This window comes from Alexandromys fortis, unplaced genomic scaffold (assembly GCF_014885135.2).
Source record: "Alexandromys fortis isolate MF-2015 unplaced genomic scaffold, M_Fortis_MF-2015_v1.1 scaffold_90, whole genome shotgun sequence".
NCBI lineage: Eukaryota > Metazoa > Chordata > Mammalia > Rodentia > Cricetidae > Alexandromys > Alexandromys fortis.
In genome coordinates, this window is record NW_026067985.1 from 297,270 (window position 1) to 320,320 (window position 23,051).

A 23,051-nucleotide genomic window follows, 5' to 3' on the forward strand; every position below is an offset into this window, starting at 1 on the left:
CCCCCCCCCCCCCCCCGCGCCCTCTTTCTGATACTGGAGATTGAACCAGGAAGCCTAGGACCTCATGCATGTTGAGAAAGCCTCTCCTGCTGATCTCAGGCTTCTTTGCACTCTTTGGTTAGTCTTACCTGTTTGCCTAGTCTAACCTTGATCTCCCTCTGTAGTCCAGGCTGGCCTTGAACTCAGGACACTCCTGCTTCAGCTCCTGGAGCACAGAAACGCACCACTTGGCCTGGCTCCTACTTTTTTTTTTTTTTTTAATTTTCAAGACAGGGTTTCTCTGTAGCTTTTGGTTCCTGTCCTGGAACTAGCTCTTGTAGACCAGGCTGGCCTCAAACTCACAGAGATCCGCCTGCCTCTGCCTCCCAAGTGCTGGGATTAAAGGCGTGCGCCACCACCGCTCCTACTTTTGTTAAACTAGCTTTCCTGTCTGCGTCAAGTCCCCAGACAGCATAGTCTCTTGCTTACCTGGTCTGGAACTGTAGGAATGGCAGTCACTGTCAGGGGCCCCAGCCATCAGAAGCTATGGGTAACAGCTCTTCCCACACTGGGTGGGTGGTAAGTGGATACCCACTTTGGGAGATTACTGGGCATCAATTTATAGAGTAAAATCCACTCAGGGTCCACTGGCCACTATTTGAGTGTGTATCCAGTTGGTGACCCAGGGACATGGAAGGGGTGTTCAGGAGCTGAAGGCATTGTCCTGGTGGAGCTTGATGGAGCAGTGACAGCAAGGGACCGTGGATAATGTGAGCTGTGCTTTGGGGGGTCAGGGGACCACAGAAGCAGCCTCTGTGAGATTCTTCATAAGCTTAACCTCCTTCCATCCAGGCTTCCCAGGGGCCTTTGCTTCTAGGAAGATGGTAAGATGCAATTCCTTCTCCCAAGGAACACACAACCTACTGGGGACATTGAGACAAGGCTGCGGTGGCTCTTGTGCCAGGACCCTGAGGGACATGCTTGTGTCGCCTCACCGGGTCTGAGCTCCTGAGGGTGGCCTGGGTGTCTCCACTGGGAGAGGTGATGAAACTTGGGTCCTGACATGTGCTTCCTTAAGGTGAAATAGCCATTCAAGCTGAGAAGCAGCATTTGAACCCAGTTCTGTCTGGTCCAAGTCTCTGTCTAGTTCCTAGCTGAGCCCAGCCTGACCCTCAGGTAGGGCAGCCAATGGGCCTTGCTCTGGAGGCTCTGGAAGGTAGAAGGAGACAGGGAGCATTAGTAGGGCCTGGGGCTAAGCAGGATATGGTATGTCACTATGTTGGGTGGGGGGAGTTTGTGGTAGAGAGGCTTCCTAGTAGGGTGGTGTGTGGTTGGAAGTTATCTTCAGTGGTTGCCTGGAGAGCGTGGGGCTTTGGGACTTTGCAAAAGCACATCTTGACATTGACTCATTGTCTTGGTGTTTGGGGACACCAGTACTTGCCTGCCCATGCGTCAGTTTCCCCAGCTGTAAAGTGGATATATTGGTTTCACTTCACTGTGATGAAATACCCAAGGCGGTGAGCTCATAAAGGCAAGGGTTTATTTTGTTTGACTGATGTTCCAGCCCCAAGCTGGGTGGATCATTGCTTTGGGTCTCTGGTGGGATCTGGACACATACACATAGCAGGGCAAGATGTTCCCTTCATGAACCAGAAAGATGAGAGCAGGGTCCCAGAGTCCCCTTCCAGGACAAGCCTCAAACCTTAGGCTCTCCTCCAAGCAGTGCGACCCAATGTACCAAACAGCCTCTGGGTGGCCAGCTCAAGCTGGACCACTGTGTGGGGATAACAACCACACTGGAGGCTTCATCATATCCACCTGTTTGAGGCTGCTCACTAGCATAAGCCATAGACCAGCAGGCCTCCTCCCAGGGAGCATTGGCTGTATGCCCTGGTTCTTCTGGGCTGGGTCAGGCTGACCTTGGTGGGCTCACTGGTGTTGCTGTAGTAGCTGGGTGGCCTGGGATAACCTCATTCACATGTCCATCAGCTGGGGAACAGGTAGGCTGGCTGCAGTCTCTTCCAGCAGGCAAGCCCCAGCTGATGCACACTGCACCTGGGCAGTGCCGACAGCCTGGCACACTTTTCTGGCCCAGTGAGTCAGCAGGGGGGCTTGTCTTGTTCCCTCTGTCCTCTGTGCTTGGAACAGAGCAGGGAGCTGTTCAGAAACACATTTGTCAAGCCAGGAGTGGTGGTACATGCTCACAGTGCCTGGAGTAATCCTAGCAGGCCAGAGACAAAGAATGTGAACCTGTCTAAAAATCCAAACAATGGCTGGGAATGTGGCTGCACTAGTAGACAGTTTGCCTAGCATGCACAGACTCCAGGTTCCGTCCCCAGCATTGTATATCCAGCCTTGGAAATGCACTTGGCAGGTAGAGGCAGGAAGATCAGGTGTTCAAGGCCAGCCTCATCTACATTAAACCCTACCTCGAAACAACCCAAACCAAACCAAACCTGTTGTCCAGTGGCCTTGCAGAACATTTGCTTGGCCTGTATGAGGCTCTGGGTCTAATCTCCAGTGCTGCAAACCCAACAGAAACGACCGAAGACCCTGTATTTGATCATGGAGCGCATTGTTCAGCCCAGGTCCCATCAACAGAGGAAGTACAGTCTAGGGTAGGCCTTCCACATCACAGGCTCCAGAGGAGGGCGACTCAGAGGATTTGGGCTTTGAAGGGGGCTGAGAGTCTCTGCACTCTGGTGGGGCGAGTCCTAGGGTCCTGCACAAAGAGAGCAGCAGCTGCCCCGCCCTCCTCCCCGCAGCTCATCTATATGCATTGGATGAACACGGTGGTCAACTACTGTGGCCCCTTCGAGTATGAAGTCGGCTACTGTGAGAAGCTCAAGAGTTTCCTGGAGACTAACCTGGAGTGGATGCAGAGGGAGATGGAGCTTAGCCAGGACTCTCCATACTGGCACCAGGTGGGCTGGGCTGCCCTGCTTGAGGGGAGGTGGCTCTTTGGGTGTGCCCATGTCCTGTGCTAGTCCTCAGTGAGCTAGAAGTCCTTTCTGCTTTAATATCTATCAGCGTCTGCTGCCCTCCTTCTCCCATCTGTCTGCTTGATGCACCTCCAGCTGCCTATCCTGGGGCCCTTTCTGCCTTCCTGCTGTCAAAGAACCTAGATGTAGCTAAGTGGTGGCTCATGGCTCTCGCTGTCAGGGGGTGGTGGAAGGCTGGATAAAGCAAACACCATTTCAGAAAGGAACGGGGGAGAAAAGGGAAGCATGCAGAGGAACCAGGCTTTGCCTTCCTTCCGGGGTGGAGCTCCGACTGCCTGGATGATGCTAAAGGCCAGGTTGTGGGTGGCTAGCACCATGGGCTGCCAGCTAGGTCACAGAACCTGTGACTTCTCTACAGACCCGAGGGTTTAGCTACATAGTGCAGGCAGTAGCCTCTGACTTCTCTACAGACCTGAAGGTTTAGCTGTAGAGCGCAGTCAGTAGCCTCTGTGGAGAACCTTGCCACCTGTTTGCACATCCTCCAGGGCTGACACTTCCTACCCATAGTTCTCTTTGACAACCCGTTTATGACCCTGCTTCAGGCTCTCTTCCTCCACACACCACTCATCTACCCCTCCTTCCGTAGGTCTGCTTACTCACCATCCACCCTCCAGATCACCCAGTGCCCCTTCTGTCCCGTCCATCTACCCATCCATGCATCTGCTTACTAAGGTATCCATTCTCCCAGCAGTGCATCTGCTTAGACACCCACACATGTACATACCGACCCATTTATCCTCCAAGCCATCCATCCACCTTCCTGTTGATCCTTCTACCCATCCTTCTGTCTGTTCATCTGTCTATTCCTATCCTGTATGGCCATCTATCTTGCCTGTACTTAAGTTCCTGGTACTTGCCCAGCACCAGCCAAGACCCAGTGAGGGCCACAGTAATGCTTCTAGTTACAGGTACTGAGGCAGAGCTGACAGTGGGTGAAGACACCCTTAGGGCGGATGCCAGGGTCAGCCGCACAGCCAGCCTCCAAGACTGGGGAGATGTTTGGCAGGATTTGTGGAGGAGGTGGCTTTTGATCTGGCGGACTTGGGGTCAGCATGAAGATACTTCATACAGTTGAGTTATTGAAAGCAGGAGAGGGCTCAGGGCTGGCAGGAGCCTGTGGAGCACCCCTGGACCAGGTCAGAGCCCCTGAAGTGGTGTAGGAGGGGTGAACTGGGGGCCTTATCCTCCCTCTGTCCCTCCCCTAGGTGCGGCTGACCCTCCTGCAGCTGAAAGGCCTGGAGGACAGCTACGAAGGCCGTTTGACCTTCCCAACTGGGAGGTTCACCATCAAACCCTTGGGGTTCCTGTAAGTGCCCCCCCCAGCCTGCACAGGGTGGGTAAGGAGTCATCCCAGTTCCGTGCCAGCTCTGCCATTTCCTGCCCCTAGAACACAGTGGGTCTACTGACCCCTGAAGCCTCATGTGATGTGGGTGCAGAGTGGCTGCTGACCCTCCCATCCTGCCTCCTCAGCCTGCTGCAGATTGCCGGAGACCTGGAAGACCTGGAGCCAGCACTGAATAAGACCAGCACCAAGCTTTCCTTGGGCTCTGGCTCCTGCTCTGCTCTCATCAAGCTGCTGCCGGGTGCACGTGACCTCCTGGTGGCACATAACACATGGAACTCCTACCAGAACATGCTACGCATCATCAAGAAGTACCGGCTGCAGTTCCGCGAGGGGCCGCAAGGTGGGAGGAAGGAACAACCTTGCAGGAGGGTGGTGCACAGGGGCAGGAATTCTTTTTTATTTTTATTTTTTTAAGATAGATTTATTTTATGTATGTGAGTACTCTGTCTGCATGTGCATCTTTATGCCAGAAGAGGGCATTAGATCTCACTGTAGATGGTTGTGAGCCACCATGTGGTTGCTGGGAATCAAACTCAGGTCCTTTGGAAGAGCAGCCAGTGCTCTTAAACTGCTGAGCCATCTCTCCAGCTCCATTCTAGGAATTCTTATTTGGCAAGCAAGATCTATCAGCTGGCTCCAAAGTTACTAACCATCCACCCGTCTGCCTGCGCCTTACTCTTCTACCTTCTCCTGGCTCTATCTGGGGTATTGAAACCTGGGCCTTGTTGCTGAGCAAGGGCTGTATCATTCAGCTCCATGTTCCAGCTGGCCCTGAACGCACTCTAGTAGGTGCCCACCATAGACAGTCACCCAGAGAGGCAGGCAAAGCAATGGCAATGGAGAGAAGCCGGTTGCACACAGAGGGGTAACACTGAGATAGCAGTCCTGCCTCAGCCTCCCTTGTCCTGGGACGACAGGCACTCACCATCATGTTTTCTGGCGGTTTTAACGCTTTAAAAAAACCTGCCTAAGGCACCGGGTGGTGGTGGGCATGCTTTAATCCTAGCACTCGGGAGGCAGAGGCAGGTGGATCTCTGAGTTTGAGGCCAGTCTGGACTGCAAGAGCAAGTTCCAGGACAGCAGGACAGGCTCCAAAGCTACAGAGAAACCCTGTCTCGAAAAACCAAGCCAAACCAAAACAAAAAAGCTGCTTAATGGCTGGGGATATTTTTCCATGCAGAATAAGTCCCCTAAAACAGTCCCACTGATATGTGGAAGTTATGTGCGAGGAGGGGTAGGGGGGAAGAGGACGGTACAAAGGTGACATCCTTGGCCCTCGGAAGGTTTTCCCTGTGGATTGGTTGTTTACTTGTAGCTGTTCCAAAGTTCCTTTTGGTTTTTCATTGTTTTATTCCTCATTTGGTCTCAGTGGTATACAATCACAAATCTCGTGGGTCCGGAGTAGACACCCACCCACTCTGAGCTCCTCACTTGCAGACCCTCCTGATGAATTTAGATCCGTCTACATTTTTCTTTCTTTCTTTCTTTCTTTCTTTCTTTCTTTCTTTCTTTCTTTCTTTCTTTCTTTCTTTCTTTCATTCATTCATTCATTTATTTGGTTTTTTGAGACAGGGTTTCTCTGTAGCTTTGGAGCCTGTCCTGGAACTAGCTCTTGTAGACCAGGCTGGCCTCGAATTCATAGAGATCCGCCTGCCTCTGCCTCCCGAGTGCTGGGATTAAAGGCATGCGCCACCACCGCCGGCTTCCATCTACATTTTAAAATGAATTTATTTACTCCTTTTAAAAACTGATTCACCAGTGTTTAAGGGAAATCTGTTTCCGGCTACAGGGAGGAGCAGCTGCTGAGCATCTTGCTGTTCATCATATTCCAAGTGTGTTGTGGAAGCAGTAGAGACAGCCAGTGGGGCTCTTCCCCTTTTGCTGCTGCTCCTCCTTCTACCGTCCTTCTTCCTTCCCCCTCCTCCCTTCCTCTGTCTCCTCCTCCTCTTCCTCTTCTTCATCCTCTTTCTTATTGTCCGTCTTCCTCATCCCCCTACTTCCTTTTTGAATTAGAGTCTTATAACTCTGACTGACCTGGAACTCACTGTGTAGTCCAAGTGGCTTTCAACTTAGAGCAGTCCTCCTGCCTCAGCCTCCTGGTGTTGGCATCCAGACAGGTGCCACCACATATTTTATATGAAGGACCTCATCTGCTATAACAGTGACTGATGGGATGAGAATGGCCCCCTGAGGACCACTTGTTCCTCACTTGAGACTCTAGTCTTGTGGGTTGGGGTATAGGGTCCCCACAAGGCCTGCCTGACCAACTCACCCCCCTCCCAGAGGAGTACCCCCTGATTGCTGGCAACACCGTGGTCTTTTCGTCTTACCCGGGCACCATCTTCTCCGGTGATGACTTCTACATCCTGGGCAGTGGGCTGGTAAGTGGCCGGGTCACATGCTCGCTGGGGACACAGCAGAGAGGCTCTGGGGGTACAGTGAAGGATGAGGCGTGCAGAGCCTCTGAGCTGCTGGTCTTGGGGACTTCTGCAAGGCCTTGAGTGCAGTGACCTTGGTTTGGTTTGTTTTTTTTGTGTTCGGCATAAACACCTCCTTTCTGCCAGTGACCTTGCTCTCTGCTGCCTTCCCTCTCCCCACCCCCTAACCTGGCCACTTTCTGAGAGCTGCTGTTCACAGTGCCTTGCTTCCCTGCTCTCTGGCTGGCATCCAGGCCCCTTTAGAAATCTGTTCCTGGCGCCCGAGATCACAGACTGATGCTGCCAGGAGACGGACTTTGATGCAGAAAGCGCTTCGGTGCAGCGGATGCTGGGGCAAAGCAGATGTAGTGGGGTTCATGTCTCTTTGTCTTTGCTGTTGCTTTTCCCTAGTGTGGGAGAGACTTGTGGGGTGGGGTGGAGATGGAGACACAGGAGCCTCAGGCCAACAAGCTTCCCCTGCCTGTCCCCAGAGGATCCTCTGTGTGTGTGTGTGTGTGTGTGAGAGAGAGAGAGAGAGAGAGAGAGAGAGAGAGAGAGAGAGAGAGAGAGAGAGAGAGAGAGAGAGAGAGAGAGNGAGAGAGAGAGAGAGAGAGAGAGAGAGAGAGAGAGAGAGAGAGAGAGAGAGAGAGAGAAAGAGAGAGGGAGAGAGAGACTGTCTGTCTGTGTCCGTCTGCACATGTGTGGTGGAACCTCTTCACTGGGCGAGCATAGGAGGCCATCCACCCCTTTGACAGTGTAGGATGCTAGGGACCTTCTCAGACTTCTATTTTTGTTTTATGTTTTGTTTTTTAAATGTATTTAGTGTGTATGTATTTGGTTTGGTTTGGTTTGGTTTTTTTCGAGGCAGGGTTTCTCTGTGTAACAGTCCTGTCCTGTCCTGGAACTCACAGAGATCCACCTGTCTCTTCCTCCCGAGTGCTGGGATTAAAGGCATGTGCCACCACTGCCTGGCTATTTTTTATTTTTGTGTTTTTGTTTGTTTGCTCTATTTATTTATTCAGGTTATTAAAGCAGTGTGTCACTTTGTAGCTCAGGCTGTTCTGGAGCGCAGCTCGTAGCCCAGTCTACTCGGGAGACTGAGGTTGTGTGCCTGGGCCAGGCCCAGCTTAGATGTCATCTTCATTGGTCTTCTCCTTTATTTCTTATTCTGGTTTTCTGGGGCAGGGTCTCATGTAGCCCAGGCTGGCCTCCACTTCCCTAGGACAGGGGTTAAGATAGGCCCCAAGCTCACTATGTAGCGAGGTTTCCTCAAGCTCCTGTCTTCCTGCCTCCACCTCCCTAGGACTGGGGTTAAGACAGGTATGCAGCACTGTGCCCATCTCCGATGTCCTCTGTAGAACACTCGCTTATGCTCACACCTGGACTCCTGGCACTCGAGAGGCCGAGGCAGCAAAATCACCAATAGTTTGGAGTCAGCTTGGGCTACAGTATGACACTGCAGATGCCCCCAAAATAGACAAAACCCTAACACTAAAGTACTGTCCTATGTGAGTCCTGCCATTTGTTGCCTCTTTTTAGCCTCCTCATATAAAGAAAGACTCAGACCAGCATCCTTGGGGGCACAGGGGACTAAACTCTGACTTCAGGCTGGGGGGCTGATCACCAACCATGACCAGCTGGCGGGCTTGTCTTTTAGTTTCTCTGGGTCTTGCATACCTGTCTTCCAGAGGAGGGTAGTAAGAGCTGACGGGGACTCAACTGTGAGATTCTCCCACAGCAGGGCCACCCACCAGCTGCCAGGATGTCGCTGTTTGATCAGGTTTCCCAAGCTCCGCTTGACTGTTACGAGTTCTGTTGTTTGGTCTAAGACAGGGTTTACTCTGAGGACCCGGCTTGCCTGGAGCTCACCATAGACCAGGCTCACCTTGAACTTGTGGCAAACTTCCTGCCTCTGGCTCCTGAGTTCTGGGTTATAGGCATGTACCACAACACCTGGCTGGTTCTGCATTGGTTTTAACAGTGATGTTAAATAGAAGAGGGCATGTTTATGTAGACACATGAGGGCCCCAGGGGGCCGTGATGTGAGAGGTTTCATAGGCCTTGTGACACCAGACAGAGCAAGGTGGGCTGGGTTCTTGGCAAGGTCTCTGACGGCAACAGTGTTGGGTGAATAGCCTCAAACCACTAGCTCTGCCTGTTGAGTTGAGTCTCCCCCAAACCAAGTACTTTTCCAAGGAATCCAAGAGGGGTGTTCACTAAAGCAAGTTAGGGTTGTAAGGAAAACACAAACATTGACTTCTGAGCCAGGACAGGATGGAGTTGCCCTGTGGATCTGCAGCCCACCTTGTCTCTCACAGGTCACCCTGGAGACCACCATCGGCAACACAAATTCAGCCCTGTGGAAGTACGTGCAACCCCAGGGCTGCGTGCTGGAGTGGATCCGAAACATCGTGGCCAATCGCCTGGCCGTGGATGGGGCCACCTGGGCAGAAGTCTTCAAGCGGTTCAACAGTGGCACGTGCGTGTGTTCCTGGCCCCATACCCCTACTTGGAGACCATCGGGGTTCTGGGGCCTTCTGCCCAGCCCCATCTTGCAAATGCTTACTGGGGAAACCCAAGCCCTTTTTTTGTTTTCTATTTGGGTAAACTGGGGCTCAAGAATGAAAGATTTTTCTTCTATCCTCTCCTGTAAGCGTTTCAGACTTAAAGTCGTTCCTTCCTTGTGCCTGGCAGGTATAATAACCAGTGGATGATTGTGGACTACAAGGCATTCATCCCCGACGGGCCCAGCCCTGGAAACTGGGTGCTTACTATCCTAGAACAGATCCCGTGAGTCCTGGGGGCAGAGGGAGGAGGGTCAGGAGCCCTCGGAGCTTGTCCCCTCACTTGCTTTGTCCCTCTCTCTGGGTCTCAGGGGCATGGTGGTGGTGGCCGACAAGACCGCAGAGCTCTACAAGACGACCTACTGGGCTAGCTACAACATCCCGTATGTCCTTCCTTTTTCCACCCCTACCCCCATCTGTTCTCCCTGAGGCAGGCTCCTTCCCCAGGTGGCATCTTAAACACGCAGAGCAATGAGAACTGCCCCAGCCCCTCTCCTGCTGTTAAAGTTCTACCTCATATGTGACCTCCAGTTCTGGTACTGCTGCAGGGTGTCTTTGGATGGACACACCTTGGGACTGGATATTGCCACGAATTCAGCTGAACCTACCCCCATCTCCTGAGAGATGGAGATGCCCATGCAGTACCCAGCCTGGGTCCCTAAATCCAGTCTTAGCCGGGCTCCTCCGAGCTGCCTTACAGCCTGTGCTTTCTCAGGGTGTTAAGGACCTGCCATTGGGCGCTTGTGACCATGATACCTGAGTGTAAGAGCCTGTTCTCGTTCTCATTCCATAGATGTGGAAACTGAGGCGGGGATCCTGACTCATCCATAGCTCCTTGGTCAGAGAATTCTGAAATAGACCCCAGAGCCCAGGTTTATCCCCTACAGTACAAGAGGGCCTTGCTGCAACCTGATGTGGCCCTGACAGCAGCTGCACCGTGACAGTCATGGCCAGTGGGAGTCGTGGGTGACCTCCCTTGTCCCAGCAGGTTCTTTGAGACTGTGTTCAACGCTAGTGGGCTGCAGGCCTTGGTGGCCAAGTATGGAGACTGGTTCTCCTACACTAAGAACCCTCGAGCCCAGATCTTCCGGAGGGACCAGTCATCGGTGAAGGACATGGACTCCATGGTCCGGCTCATGAGGTGGGTCAGCAGAGTCCTGGCTTGGTGCGGAGAGTCACGTGTGTGCTGTGACAGTTAGTCTGCAGGTGGGCCTGCTCCCCGCCCTCCTTGGGGAACCCCTTTCTCCTGGGAGGTGGAGATGCCTGCCCAGGACCCAGACTGGAGCTGAAGTGTGGCGAGGCAGCCTGAGTCCCCACACATGCTGTGGAGTAGACCAGGTGTCTGGTCTGCTTGGTGGAGGGGCCTGGAGAACCTCCCCCAAGAAGAGCCAAGTGACGAGCCTGGGGGGTGACCCTTGGAGGTGTGAGGGTAGGCCACATCTAGGACTGGAGTGACCCTGTGGAGGGGTAAGAGTGGGCCGTGTCTGGCCATGCCTGAGTCATGGCTGGTGCTGGGAGAAGCCTAGGAAGTTCCGGAAGGGGCCAGGGCCACCCTTTCTGCGGGCTTTTCACATCCCTTCCATCTGCACACAGGTATAATGACTTCCTTCATGACCCGCTGTCACTGTGTGAAGCCTGCACTCCGAAGCCCAATGCGGAGAACGCCATCTCTGCCCGCTCTGATCTCAACCCTGCCAATGGCTCCTACCCGTTTCAGGCCCTGCACCAACGTGCCCATGGTGGCATCGATGTAAAGGTTCGCCACCCAAGCCAGCTGCCACATGGCCTGGGGAAGGGTGGGTGGGACGGATGTAGGATCGGGTCAGACGGGTCAAGGTGAAGGGATACCTGCTTTGGGGTCAGCCTTAGAATGGTGCTCTGACTCAGTGGCCTGCTCTCTGACCTCCAGGTGACCAGCTTTTCCCTGGCCAAGCACATGAGCATGCTGGCGGCCAGTGGCCCCACATGGGACCAGTTACCCCCTTTCCAGTGGAGTAGATCGCCGTTCCACAACGTGCTGCACATGGGCCAGCCCGATCTCTGGACATTCTCACCCATCCAGGTCCCATGGAACTGAGAATCTGCCTGCACCCAGTTGCCTTCACTCTGTGTGGCCACCCACCCTTTGGGGCTCTGGTCTGGATGGTCTCCTCTGCAGGGACACAGACCCAGCGGTCTCAGAGCTGATTCTCTGCCTCCTCACCGCTCTTGCTCTGTGCCTGTCACCAGTGGGCTGGGGCTTATGCTTGGCTGTGGGCCTGGTGGGATCCTAGGTGTCATTCTCCTACTGCTGGTCCCTCAGTGTCTGTGTGGGACTCCGATAGGGCTCATCGTTGCTGTCACTACTAGCCTGCGGGCCCATCACCTCAGGGAACAGTCCATGTCCCCTCCTCTGGGCAGCTTTCCTGAGGTAGAAGCTTGAAAACAAAAACCAAAGTTTCTGGCTGCTGGTAGCTGGAGGGTCTTGTGTTCTTTCTGCAGGAGGGGTGCACCATCACCCTGTTCTCCTGCCCTGCCCCCCAGCCCGAGCTTGCCCCTGGCCTCCTGGTAGGTGTCCCTGGCTCTGTTCCGAGGGAGCCAAGCATGGGCTGTACTCCCACTGAGTAGGAGGGGCCATGGCCGTGCTGTGTCTTGTGAGGCAGCAGTGAAGGTCAGGGCCCTGTACCACGCCCTGCCCATTGTTCTCGCCATCCATCTGTCCTTTTACTCCTGTGCCAGCCCATTACCACTGTCTGTCTGCATAGCAAGCCACCCACCCTCCCAGCACCCATCCTCACCACTCACCCAGCCAGAACCGCACACCCTTTCCTTTCGGTTCTGAGACAACCCTTGCTCTGTAGCTCAGGCTGGTCTGGATTTACATGTGTGGGCCACCATGCCTGTTGTCTGCTTTTTATCTGTCAGTCCACCAGGCTGCCTCTGTCCACTTGTGTGTTCCTCCCTGTGTGTGCATTTATCCTTCCCTGTCAGGCTCTCTGTCCATCAACTCTTTCTCTCAGTATCCATCTCACATGCTATATTCTGGGTCCTCCTCTGGCCTGCTCTGCTGACCACCAAGATCCTAAGTCCTGTTGTGAGGTCCAGAGACCCACAAGAAACAGAGTCCTCCCTGTTTGGTCTCACAGGCTGAGAACTCAAAACCTATGAACCAGAGGTCTGGGCTCTGGTCCTCTTCCTGCCTAATCTGTTGGTGGGTCCTGGGAGATGTGCGCTGCAGTCCCTGAAATATAGGCTTCACTCTTGCTCACAGTAGATCCTCACTGAACCCTCAGTACTTGGACTTTGTTAGGAAAGTGAGGGAATGTCCCTTTGTGATAGGCACAAAAGCTAAGTAGAACAGTGTCCTAGAGCCCTGCCATGCTGGGGTGGGCAGTGGAGTGAAAGACCTGCTCTGCCAGTGTCTCGAGGTCCTGAGCGGAGTGGATGGCTCTGCCCCAGCCAGCCCAGTGCTTGTCATGTATTTTGGGTTTTGTTGGAAGGGGAGGTCAAATTCTCTTCACCTTTCCTGCCCTGCAGACAAGAGTACAAGGTTGGTTTCCTTGCACATGGGTGGGACTGCTGGTGTTTTAAGGATGTCCTTGTCCTGTTAGTAAGGACTTCATGTTAGAATGTGGTGGCTTTGTCTGTGCATCTCCCAGCCACTTTGCCCCTACCCCAGGTCTCTGTGATAAATGTGTGGGCCCCACTCATACACCAGCCCACTAGGAGATCCAAGTGACTAGTACATGGGTAGGGAGCATTGCTCCTCTGGTGGCCAGGGCAGCTGTGGCAGGGTGCCCGCCAGTGCCCGTTACAGCAGCTCTATGGAGGCCGGCCGAAGTAGGAGGCTTACGCTGCACATAGGCCGCATGTCAAGAACAAACAAAACTCTAAAGTCTTTGCTTTATAAATATACATATATATATTATTTATTTACAATGAAAAACTGCACATTATAAACGGGTAAAGGAGGGTGGGGGCCACTGTCAGGTGCATCCTCTGCCCACACTACTTAGAGGTGCGGGGTCACTTGGGCAGCCCGTTCAGACCGAGCTGTGCCTTGAGAGCCTGCAGCTGGGCCAGGCTGATGTTGCTGCCGCCACACACGACCACCACCAGTGAAGCCAGCGGCCTTGGCAGCCGGCCCTCATCCTGCAGCCTGCACACCACGCCACTGTACACTGCAGCCAGAGCTGCGCCGCACGCGGGTTCCACTAGGATCTTCTCGTCATCTGTGGGGAAGGGGGCTGGTCAGCTCTCAGCACTGTGGCTGGGACTATTCAGGCTGAATCCAGCTTCAGTTTCTTCAGCCTGTGCTAAGAGTTCTCAGGCGCCTGAGGGGAGTCACAGGTGTCTAGGTGTGGGGCAGCAAGCTGTGGTTATTAGTAGCTGACAGTGTGCCGTTTTTCATCCTTTTTGGCCTTTTTTTCTCTCTTTGAGACAGGGTTTCTCTGTAGCCTTAGCTGTCTTGAAACTCACTCAGTAGACCAGGCTGTCTTTGAACTCACAGAGGTCCACCTACCCTTGCCTCCCGAGTACTGGTATTAAAGGCTTGCACTACCACCAGGTTCTTTTTGACCATCTTGTTCCAGGCTGAACCCAGAGAGTTCTATTATAGACCACTTTCAAATCCAGCTCATCTCAATGCTTGCCCTTCTGACTCTGGCTACCAGGAAGCTCAAGATGGACATTTGAAAGGCTGGTTGTCTTCCCTGCTGTCATGGTTACCAGCCTCACTTTTTTTTTAATTATTAAAATGTTTTTCATTTATTTTACATACTGACCATAGTTTCCCCTCCCTCCTCTCTTCCTGCTCCCTCCCCTCCACTTCCCTCTAACCCCGCCCCCCAACCATTCCCCATCCCCATTCAGAAAGTGGTAGCCTTCTCAAGGGAGTCAACAAAGCATGGACCAAGTTGAAGCAGGACCAAGCTCCTCCCCCTGCACCAAGGCAGGGCAAGGCAACCCAGCATGGGGAATAGGTACCCAAAAGCCAACTCAAGTTCCAGTCACAGGTCCTGACCCCACTGCTAGGAGCCTTACACATAGACCAAGCTGCACAGCTGTCAGCCACATGCAGAGGGCCTAGGATGGTCCCATACAGACCCCCTAGCTATTGGTCCAGAGTCAGTGAGCTCCCACGGGCTCTGGGATCCCCTGTCATGACCTTAACCCTCTGCCTTTCTCTCCAGCAGGACTCCTGGAGCTCAGCCCAGTGTTTGGCTCCCAGGAATCCAGGATGACCCCAGCTGAGACTCCTAGCAGTAGGTGGAGAGGGTGCCTGACCTGGCCATTTAATGTCACCACAGTGGTGACTACCCTAATTGTCATCGGAGAGCATCTGTCCAGTAACAGATGGAAGCAGATACAGGTTCACTGATGATGAGTGACTTCAGTGTTTCTTCTTACCACTGACTAGCTTTAGCTTCCACTCACGAGGGATTCTAGGCCGAGGAGGGAAAAATGAAGGGCGAAAGGTCCCTCGGTACGTACCCACAAACTTCTCAATAGCGGACACAGCCTCCCGGTCCGAGATGACCTCAGAGAAAATGGGGTGTTCGTAAAACAGCTTCAGGGTCTGTGCCCCCACAGTGTTCACACCCAAGGCCTTGGCAACACTGGGAGATGGGAGTGGGGAGAGGAGTGGGAGACAAGGCAGAAGGATGCACGTAAGAGGCAGGAACTACAGGTGAGGGGTGGGGTTGGACAACCCCTGCCCAACTCGGGAGCCTGCACAGTGGTCTCCGACATCACACTGGCCTGACTCCGATGTGCCCTGTCCCCAGCCTGTAGCCTCGACCTGCTTTGTTTGCTTGCTTCCTGTCCCAATCTGCCAAGCTCAAGGTGAAGGCCTCCTCTTCCAGAGGGAATCCCTAGTCCCTCGGTTTACTTGAGGTTTTCAAATAGTCCCCTCCCATCCTAACATAGGGAGAGCTAGTCCTTACTAAAGGATTAGGTACCACACACTTCCCAAACTCAGTTTTAAAAAATATTTATTATGTACACAGTGTTCTGCCTGCATGTTTGCCTGCAGACCAGAAGAGGGCACCAGGTCTCATTACAGATGATTGTGGGCTACCATGTGGTTGCTGGGTATTGAACTCAGGACCTCTGGAAGAGCAGCCAGTGCTCTTAACCTCTATGCCATCTCTCTAGTCCTCAGACTCAGTTTTATAGAAGGGGAATCAGGAACAAAGGTAGGGCAGGCAGTGAATGCCCCAATGCCCCAAGGTCACATTAACTTAGGGGCTAAAATGGCTGCTTGAATGCCCCCTACTGCACCCATACTTCATGGCAGGATGCCAGTCCCAACAGCGACGTCATTCCCAGAAATCTGGAAGAATCCCTTACCTGATTCAGCCTTCCCTTCCTTCGACAGAAAGTGTCATCTCCCTAGAAGTCTCTTCTACATCCCTCAAGGATGTCTGGTGCAAACCTTGTCCAGCCTCCCTCGCAGCTAGGTGTGGCTGTACAACTAAGTTCTGCCCAGTGGGCAATAGAGGAAGCATAGACAGCTCTGACTGCTGAGGGTTGGTCTGAGAGTGCTATGTGCCAAAAAGATAAGGCAGACCAGGCTTAACTCACTCGACGATTTTAACTCTAATCATGGGTTTGCTGAGGCATAACCCTACTGTCAATCAAGGAGCAGCCCCACTTTGTCTTTAAAGTTTGGGTGTGTCTGCCGCGTGGTGGCTCACACCTTTAATCCCAGCACTTGGAAGGCAGAAGCAGGCAGATCTCTGTGAGCTTGAGGTCAGCCTGGTCTACAAGAGCTAGTTCTAGGACAGGCTCCAAAGCTACAGAGAAACCCTTGAAAAAAAAATTTAGGTGCATCCTTCTGCCCTCACTTCCTGTTTGGCTGTGCTGGCTGGCACAAAGGCAGCCACTTTGGGCCCTAGGTCAGCACACTCAGCGTGGTGGTGCAGCAGACTCAAGGAACTTGGCCCACAACTTCAAGGAGCTGTCTCTAATAGGCTTTTTTCTTTTTCTTTTCTTTTTTTTTTTTTAACTAGGGAGAAACAAAGTTCAATTTTGTTTAAGCTTCAAATCTGGGGTTTGGTTATAAATTCTTGCGGGCAAGAGGATGTTTTATTTCCCACCCTGTGTCCAGGATCAGCCAGGGTCTTGCATATTTTGGAGGCCAGATAAGTGTCCAGCAAAGCAGTGAGGCATGAGGATCTCAAGAAGTGGTCGGCATTGCCTGCCATTATCCACACAGAGACTCGTGTTCAAGGCCCAGGTGTACCACGCATGTGCCTGGGTAACTCAGGGCAAATGACCAAAGCCTCATTTTCACTGCATGCACAACAGGGAGGTAGGTGCCTGGACTCACCTGGTGATCTTGGGCAGGGTGACCAGCTTCCCTTCCTTGATGGCAGCATGGAAGCTGTGGGCACCAAAGGTCTCCATGGCGATGACAGGCACATCCTCCCAGCCCACTTCTTGCAGCCCCTGGACGACTCCACACAGCAGGCCCCCGCCACCAACAGAGAGCACAATGGCCCCAGGCTTGGCACTCAGCGTCTCCTTCAGTTCCTTGACGATGGAAGTGTGGCCTTCCCTGGGCAGGAGAAGGATGGCAGGTCAGGGCTGGGCTTCCTAAGACACAACGGGTGGTTGAAGATGCCAGATGAGGTCTGTATTTGCTTCTGTCCCAGGCAATGGTGGCCTTCGGAACCGGTCCCTGCCCTCTCCCCACCCAGCCATAGCCTCACTGAACTCCTTGTAAGTGACATCCCCCCAAGAGAGAGGAGGGCTGCGGGAGTAGGTGGACTAAACCCCTACTTCCTACCCATCAGTGGGTACAGTCCCTGGATGCTCATCCCCCACAGACTCTCAGGGTCCCCAGGGCCCGAGGTTCAGTTGCCCATGGCAGATGCTAGCGTCCCCACCTCATTTGTTCCTAGTCACCCCCAGATGAGCTGATCTCCCCAAATCTCTATCTGGGGACACCCCTCCCCATTGCTGATGCATGCATCTGGATGTTTGTGTGTTCTTTCCTGTATACATTGGGTGTGCAGCATGGAGAGCCAGCGGGGATTACACATTAAGACAGGTGCAGTAAGGAGTGGGGTGGCCCCATCTTACCAGATGAGAGGGTCATCGAAGGGATGGATGTACACCCAGCCCGGGTTGTTCTTTTCTAGAGCCTTGGCCAGCTGGATGGCCTCATCCAACATCTGCGGGAAGAGAATGCAATGATGGGGGCTCTGTCCAGCCATCAGGAGCCCTCTCAGCCCTGCCCCCTGCCAGTCTGCACTCACCTCTCCCACGACTTCAACTGTGGCACCTTCATTCTTGAGCCGCTCAATGGTGAGGGTAGGTGTGGTGCTAGGTACAATGATAGTGGCCGGGACGCCCAGCCTTCTGGCAGCATAGGCCGTCGCCATGCCTGCATTGCCCGCTGTCAGGGTAGCAATGGAAGGGGTGTGTCTGGGACCCCAGGTGGGACTCATCGTCCCTTTCCTGTCAGGCTCTGGACTCCCCTCTCCTCCTAGCTGGCCTCTGGACTTCTTTGAGTGGGTTTATTGCTGCAGAGACCAGGGCCCAGAGAGGTGATGCACCTGGCCTCAGGACACACTGTCCAGGACAGGAAGGGAGAGAAAGCCTCCTGGCCACTTACCTGAAGAGCAGACAAAATGTCTATAGCCTTGTGCTGCCCTCTGTGGAGACAAGAGGAGGGGTCAGGCTTCCTCTCTGTCCCTACCTAGGCTCGTCCCTCCCACTGGACTCACTTTCCTCCTCTTGGTGTCTGAACCACCCTCCCTTGGGCCTGTCTTCCCCAAGGAGACTGGCTGGGGCAAGGGAGAAGGTGTCGAGGTATTCTCGTGGGCTGGCACCCCATTGCCAGAGGGAACCCTGATATGTGTAGCCTACTCTAAAATTGCTTTCTTTTTAGAAAGATTGTGTTTTTTTATTTAAGATTTATTTTATTTATTTATGTGTATGTGTGCATGTGTTACCTGCAGGGGGGCAGAAGAGAGCACCAGATGACCCGAAGCTGGAGTTACAGGTGAGCCACCAACTCAGATGCTGAGAGTGAGCCCCAAGTGTTCCTAACTGCTTAGCTAACTCTCCCGCCCAATAGTTATTCATTTCTGTTTATGTGCATGTGAGTGTAGTTGTTCTTGGAGACCAGAGAGGGCGTCAAATCCCCTGGATTTGTGAGCCGCCATGTGGATACTGGGAACTGAGGTTCTCTGCAAGAGCAACCAATGCTCTTAGTTGCTGAGCCATCAGAATTCCAGCCCTTAAGATTATTATCGTTATTAATTATTATTATTTTGTTATTATTATTATTAGAGACGGGGTCTTCTTATGCAGCCTAGGATGCTACTCACTTTCCACCTTTTTGCCTCAGTTCCCTGGGTGCTAAAATCTTGGGTGTGCGTCTGCACACCGGGCTCTAGAACTGTCAGGTAGGAGGAAGTGCCCTTTCTGCCAGGATACCACCCTGCCCTGTACCGTCTTGCAGAGGTGTCCAATGCCTCGGATCTTGAAGGAGCCTGAGGGCTGGGAACTGTCCATCTTTAGGTACACGCTGGTGCCAGCCACTTTGGACAGGGCCATACTGTCACGCAGCGGGGTCTTCACGTGGAGGGGCTCCTGGACTGCCATGGCTGGGAGGCAGGAAGGAGATACAAAAGATCAAGACAGCTGCTTTCCTGAGCTCTACGATCCCTCCTTCATACCCACAATGAGAAGGGAAGGGCACAGAATAAAATCTCAGCTGGGCCCCCTCTCCTCCCAGAGTTGGAAGGTTATGAGTTCAGAAACTTCCTTAGACTGTAAGGGAAGGGTCTTGCATAAACATCCTTAGGCTGCAAACTTAGGCAAGTTCGGGGAAGGGTCTTGCACAAACATCCTTAGGCTGCAGTCATGGGCAAGTTTAGGGGAAAGATCTTGCACAAGGTGGTTCAGAATGAGTCACAAGATGGGGGTGTGGATACAGCAAGGCTGTTTCTGCAAAGTCACCAGGAACCAGCCTCAGTCCATTTGTTTCTATGAGCTCAGAGCATGTCAACAAACATGAAAGAAATGGGCCAAGTGGGGTCCCTGTGGAGAGTGGCCCTCGGGTCCACAGCACTCATCCATGCTCAGCATTTTTTGCCCTATTGTATGTTACTTGTTTAAACACACTGTGTGTGTGTGTGTGTGTGAGTGAGTGAGTGTGTGTGTACTTGCATGCATACACATATGTGTGCAGAGGTCAATATCCAGTATCTTCCTCAGTTGCCCTCCAGCATATTTTTTGAGGCAGGGTCTCTCACTGAGCCTGGAGCTCACTGATTCAGTTAGACTGGCTGGCCAGTAAGCCCCAGAGATCCTTCTGTCTCTTGTTCTCTAGTTCTGGGATTGTAGGTATTTTTTGCTGCGCTTGGCATTTTTGATGTGAGTTCTGGGGATATGGACACAAGACCTAATAGGAAGGGCTTTCCCAGGAAATCCTTTTCCGGACTGAGCCACCTCCCAGTTCCACACAAACAAACAAACAAACAAACAAACAAACAATATGTTCTTACTAGGCTAGCTTTGGACTCTCATCCTAGGCAGATGGTAACTCTTGGGAGCATCTACGTATATAAGTGCTCAGTCTCCCTTTGCTGGGATCACAGGTGTACCCCGCCATGCCTGGTATTGGACACACATTTGTTTTTTCAAATGAGCCTTTGATCTGGTTCAAGTCTGTGTCCTGGCACTTGGGAGGTGGAGGCAAGAACATCAGTCATTCAAGGTCATCCTTGGCTACTAAGACCCCATCTCAAAACAAAAACAAAGACTTGAGACTCCAGCATCAAGCTGTGAAAGGTTCTCAATGCTTCTCATATTTTTCCTTCCTTCCCTCCTTCCTTCTTCCTTCCTTTCTTTCTTTCTTTCTTTCTCCCCTTTCCCTCCCTCCCTTTCTCTCTCTTTCTTTCTTTTTTGAGATAGGGTTTCTTTCTGTGTAGCCCTGACCATCCTGGAACTTGCTCTGTAGACCAGGCTGCCCTTGAACTCAGAGATTCACCTGTATCTACCTCCTGAGTACTGGGATTAAAGGTGTGAACCACCACCTGGTAGCTCTTAGTTTTTTATAAACAGATTTTTTTTTTCCTGGCGTGGGGGACCAGAGAGAGAACACAGACCCTTGGTTCACCTTCATCACACAGTTCCCACACTGAGAGAGGAATCCTCAAGGCTACATGACAAGTTCAGGTTTGGCTAATGGCACCATGAGGTCCCTTTGGTGGTCACAACAGTGAGGAAGCATTTGGGTTAACACTGGCTGAGCCACTGTCACCTTGCAACCCTGTGAAAGGCCCTAAGAGAGATCCAGAGACAAGTTGGATCAAGCCTAGGCAGATGGTGACTCTTGGGAGCACCTCCATATATGAGCACTCACGTGTGCATGAGTGTGTACATTGTGTATGTGTGTGTGCTCCTGTGTGGGTATGAGACTCAAACTTATTGTGATCCTCTTGCCTCAGTCTCAAGAGAGATAGACTCAAAGTCATTGTGATTCTCCTGCTGCCAAGTGCTCAGATCACAGACAAGCCCACTAGGCGCCTCTTTCTGGTAGACCTATTGAATGATAGTCAGGGAAGAAGGGCATGCCAAACAAGGATACCTCCAAATTTCTTTGCTTTATCCTTCTTCAGCTCCTAGCTAGGTCCCATCCTAATACACCAGGTCTCCTTTGGACCTAAAAGGCTCACCTGATGCAGTCTCTGGTTAGTGGGTGGGTCCCACCATGCAGACCCCTTCCAGGTGGCTTTGGGGTGCGCCACCTGGTCCCTGCCCCAGGTTGCAACACTGGGGACCTTTGGAGAAATGGACAGGGCACGCCGTCTCCGTACTGATTCCTACCCAGAGGCCAGTCCCACCCGGCTCCATAGATGGTAAGAGTCAGGAGAGGAAAAGGTGTAAAGCAGATGGGGATGGGGGTGGGGTCTGGCAAATGGTGTGGAGCCTGAGCTCCAGGGCAGAAGGCCCTCCCTTGTCATTTAGCTCATGTGAGCACTCAGTAAACACAGCCTGTCACATCTCACCCTTCTGACATCCTGAGCTGGAGGGTCCTACCATCGTACCATTTTACAGATCAGAACACGGAGATTTGAACTGAATGTGCCCCAGCCCCTCACCCCTTCCCTGGGTACCACTCTCTGGCTGTCCCTGGCTGTTCCTGGCTGTCAGTCCTGCGGTACGGCTGAGGTTGGGGGCCACGTACCCGGCACAGAAGGAGCTGGACGGAACAGCGAGAGAAGTAGATTGTGTCTGTGTCCTGGGAGAGTAGAAGGTTGGCAGGACTCTCAGCTCCAGGCTTTTATTCTCCGGAGGAACCTCGGGGCAGCCAATAAGGGCCCCGGCAGGCCACGCCCCAAAGCCACGCCCCTTGGTCCAGGACGGGGCGGTGGCAGGGGAGGGCATTCAGGCCTGGTCTCCATCCTGCCCTCCAACTCTGTCCACCTCCCCTTTCCTCCTGGTTTCTTCACTTTCAAGTGAAGACACTGATCTCCCAAGAACCTATAGGAGCTGGGGTTGGGGGTGAGGTAGCACTAAAGAGCCATTGCCAGGGACCCTGCGGTCCATCTCACAGCAACAGAAAAGTCGGGCAGTTGCTGGATACTTAGTATGTGGCCATGAAACAACCACAGCCCAGCCACATGGTGCCTCACACCCGCGATCCCAGAAGTTGCAGAGGCAGAGGCAGGAGAACTACACGTTTGAGGTCAGCTTGGATTAAAGAGTAGGTCTTGTCTCAAAATAGAAGGGGCGGAGGGGAGAATGGGACTCAGTCACTGAACCCCAAATTAGTGTCAAACCATTAAAGACGTTAGTTTAGAGTGGAAATGAGGCTCGGGTCCCAGAGATAGTGAGAGGCGGGACTTCCAAGCCTGTGATTGACAGAGCTACTTACCTCCATCCTCTAGGGACATATAAAAGAGCAGATGGGTAAGACCCAGGGGATTGGGGGTTCAAGCCCTGGCTTTGCTGTTACTAGATATGCGGCTCTGGGCAAGATGGCCTCCCACAGCCTTTTTTTTTTAATGTTTATTTATTTATTTATTATGTATACAATATTCTGTCTGTGTGTGTGTGCAGGCCAGAAGAGGACACCAGACCTCACTACAGATGGTTGTGAGCCACCATGTGGTTGCCGGGAATTGAACTCAGGACCTTTGGAAGAGCAGGCAATGCTCTTAACCACTGAGCCATCTCTCCAGCCCCCTCCCACAGCCTTTGATTGCTCATTTGTAAATGGGAATAGACACCAGCACCTGTGCGCCAGGCTCTGGAGATGTGAGTGTGTGTTAGGTCTCTCACCTTAAAACTGAACAGGCAGCCAGTGTGTATTAGTAGCCTTCATCATCACCATAACCACGGTTACTATGGACACCATCATCTTCATCATCGCTATCTTTGCTACAGTCAACCCCATCCCCATCACTACCATGACCTAGAACTGGGAGGTCTTACACCTAAAATCTCTTTCAGCTCTACTCCAAGCCTCTGGCCTGTTTCTGGCTGTGTGCAGAGGCCTGTGTATCCACAAGGGCGCACACACACTCGCACGCGTGCACACTGACAGGCAGGCGGTCCAACTGCTTCTTTCTCTGGCCTCCCCAAGAATGCTCTCTTGTCCTGATGGCTGTGCCAAGAACACCGATGGATGCAGCGTGGCGACAGCGCAGTCGGCTTGCCCTGGCACCCCCCTCCCAGGCGGAACAAGCTGCACATTGTCATTGCTCCCTCTGATCACCCACAACAGGGATGGCCACAGGGT

General features: G+C 52.8%; 2 protein-coding genes and 1 long non-coding RNA gene across 3 annotated transcripts in view; 2 read left to right on the plus strand and 1 right to left on the minus strand.

Annotated features, from left to right (window-relative positions):
* Positions 1-12,559, plus strand: part of Plbd2 (phospholipase B domain containing 2) — a 19,822-nt gene extending 7,263 nt beyond the window's left edge. Inside the window, exons 3-12 of the mRNA XM_050158868.1 lie at positions 2,745-2,903; positions 4,187-4,287; positions 4,452-4,666; positions 6,610-6,707; positions 9,062-9,222; positions 9,438-9,533; positions 9,619-9,690; positions 10,296-10,448; positions 10,901-11,063; positions 11,217-12,559. Of these exons, the coding sequence (XP_050014825.1) occupies positions 2,745-2,903; positions 4,187-4,287; positions 4,452-4,666; positions 6,610-6,707; positions 9,062-9,222; positions 9,438-9,533; positions 9,619-9,690; positions 10,296-10,448; positions 10,901-11,063; positions 11,217-11,384 (1,386 nt within the window). The 3' untranslated portion in view covers positions 11,385-12,559. The remainder of the gene's footprint in view (positions 1-2,744; positions 2,904-4,186; positions 4,288-4,451; positions 4,667-6,609; positions 6,708-9,061; positions 9,223-9,437; positions 9,534-9,618; positions 9,691-10,295; positions 10,449-10,900; positions 11,064-11,216) is intronic.
* Positions 11,419-21,620, minus strand: Sds (serine dehydratase). The gene is made up of 8 exons (XM_050158870.1): positions 21,495-21,620; positions 18,752-18,906; positions 17,910-17,949; positions 17,551-17,690; positions 17,375-17,466; positions 16,620-16,847; positions 14,780-14,904; positions 11,419-13,518 (listed from the first exon to the last, which is right to left on the minus strand). The coding sequence occupies exons 2-8, from the start codon at positions 18,902-18,904 to the stop codon at positions 13,313-13,315; spliced, it is 984 nt and encodes a 327-aa protein (XP_050014827.1). The 5' UTR covers positions 18,905-18,906; positions 21,495-21,620; the 3' UTR covers positions 11,419-13,312.
* Positions 17,956-22,767, plus strand: LOC126511624 (uncharacterized). The gene is made up of 2 exons (XR_007594758.1): positions 17,956-18,299; positions 22,370-22,767. It is a non-coding gene; the product is annotated as an uncharacterized lncRNA (long non-coding RNA).
* Positions 22,768-23,051: the final 284 nt, after the last annotated feature.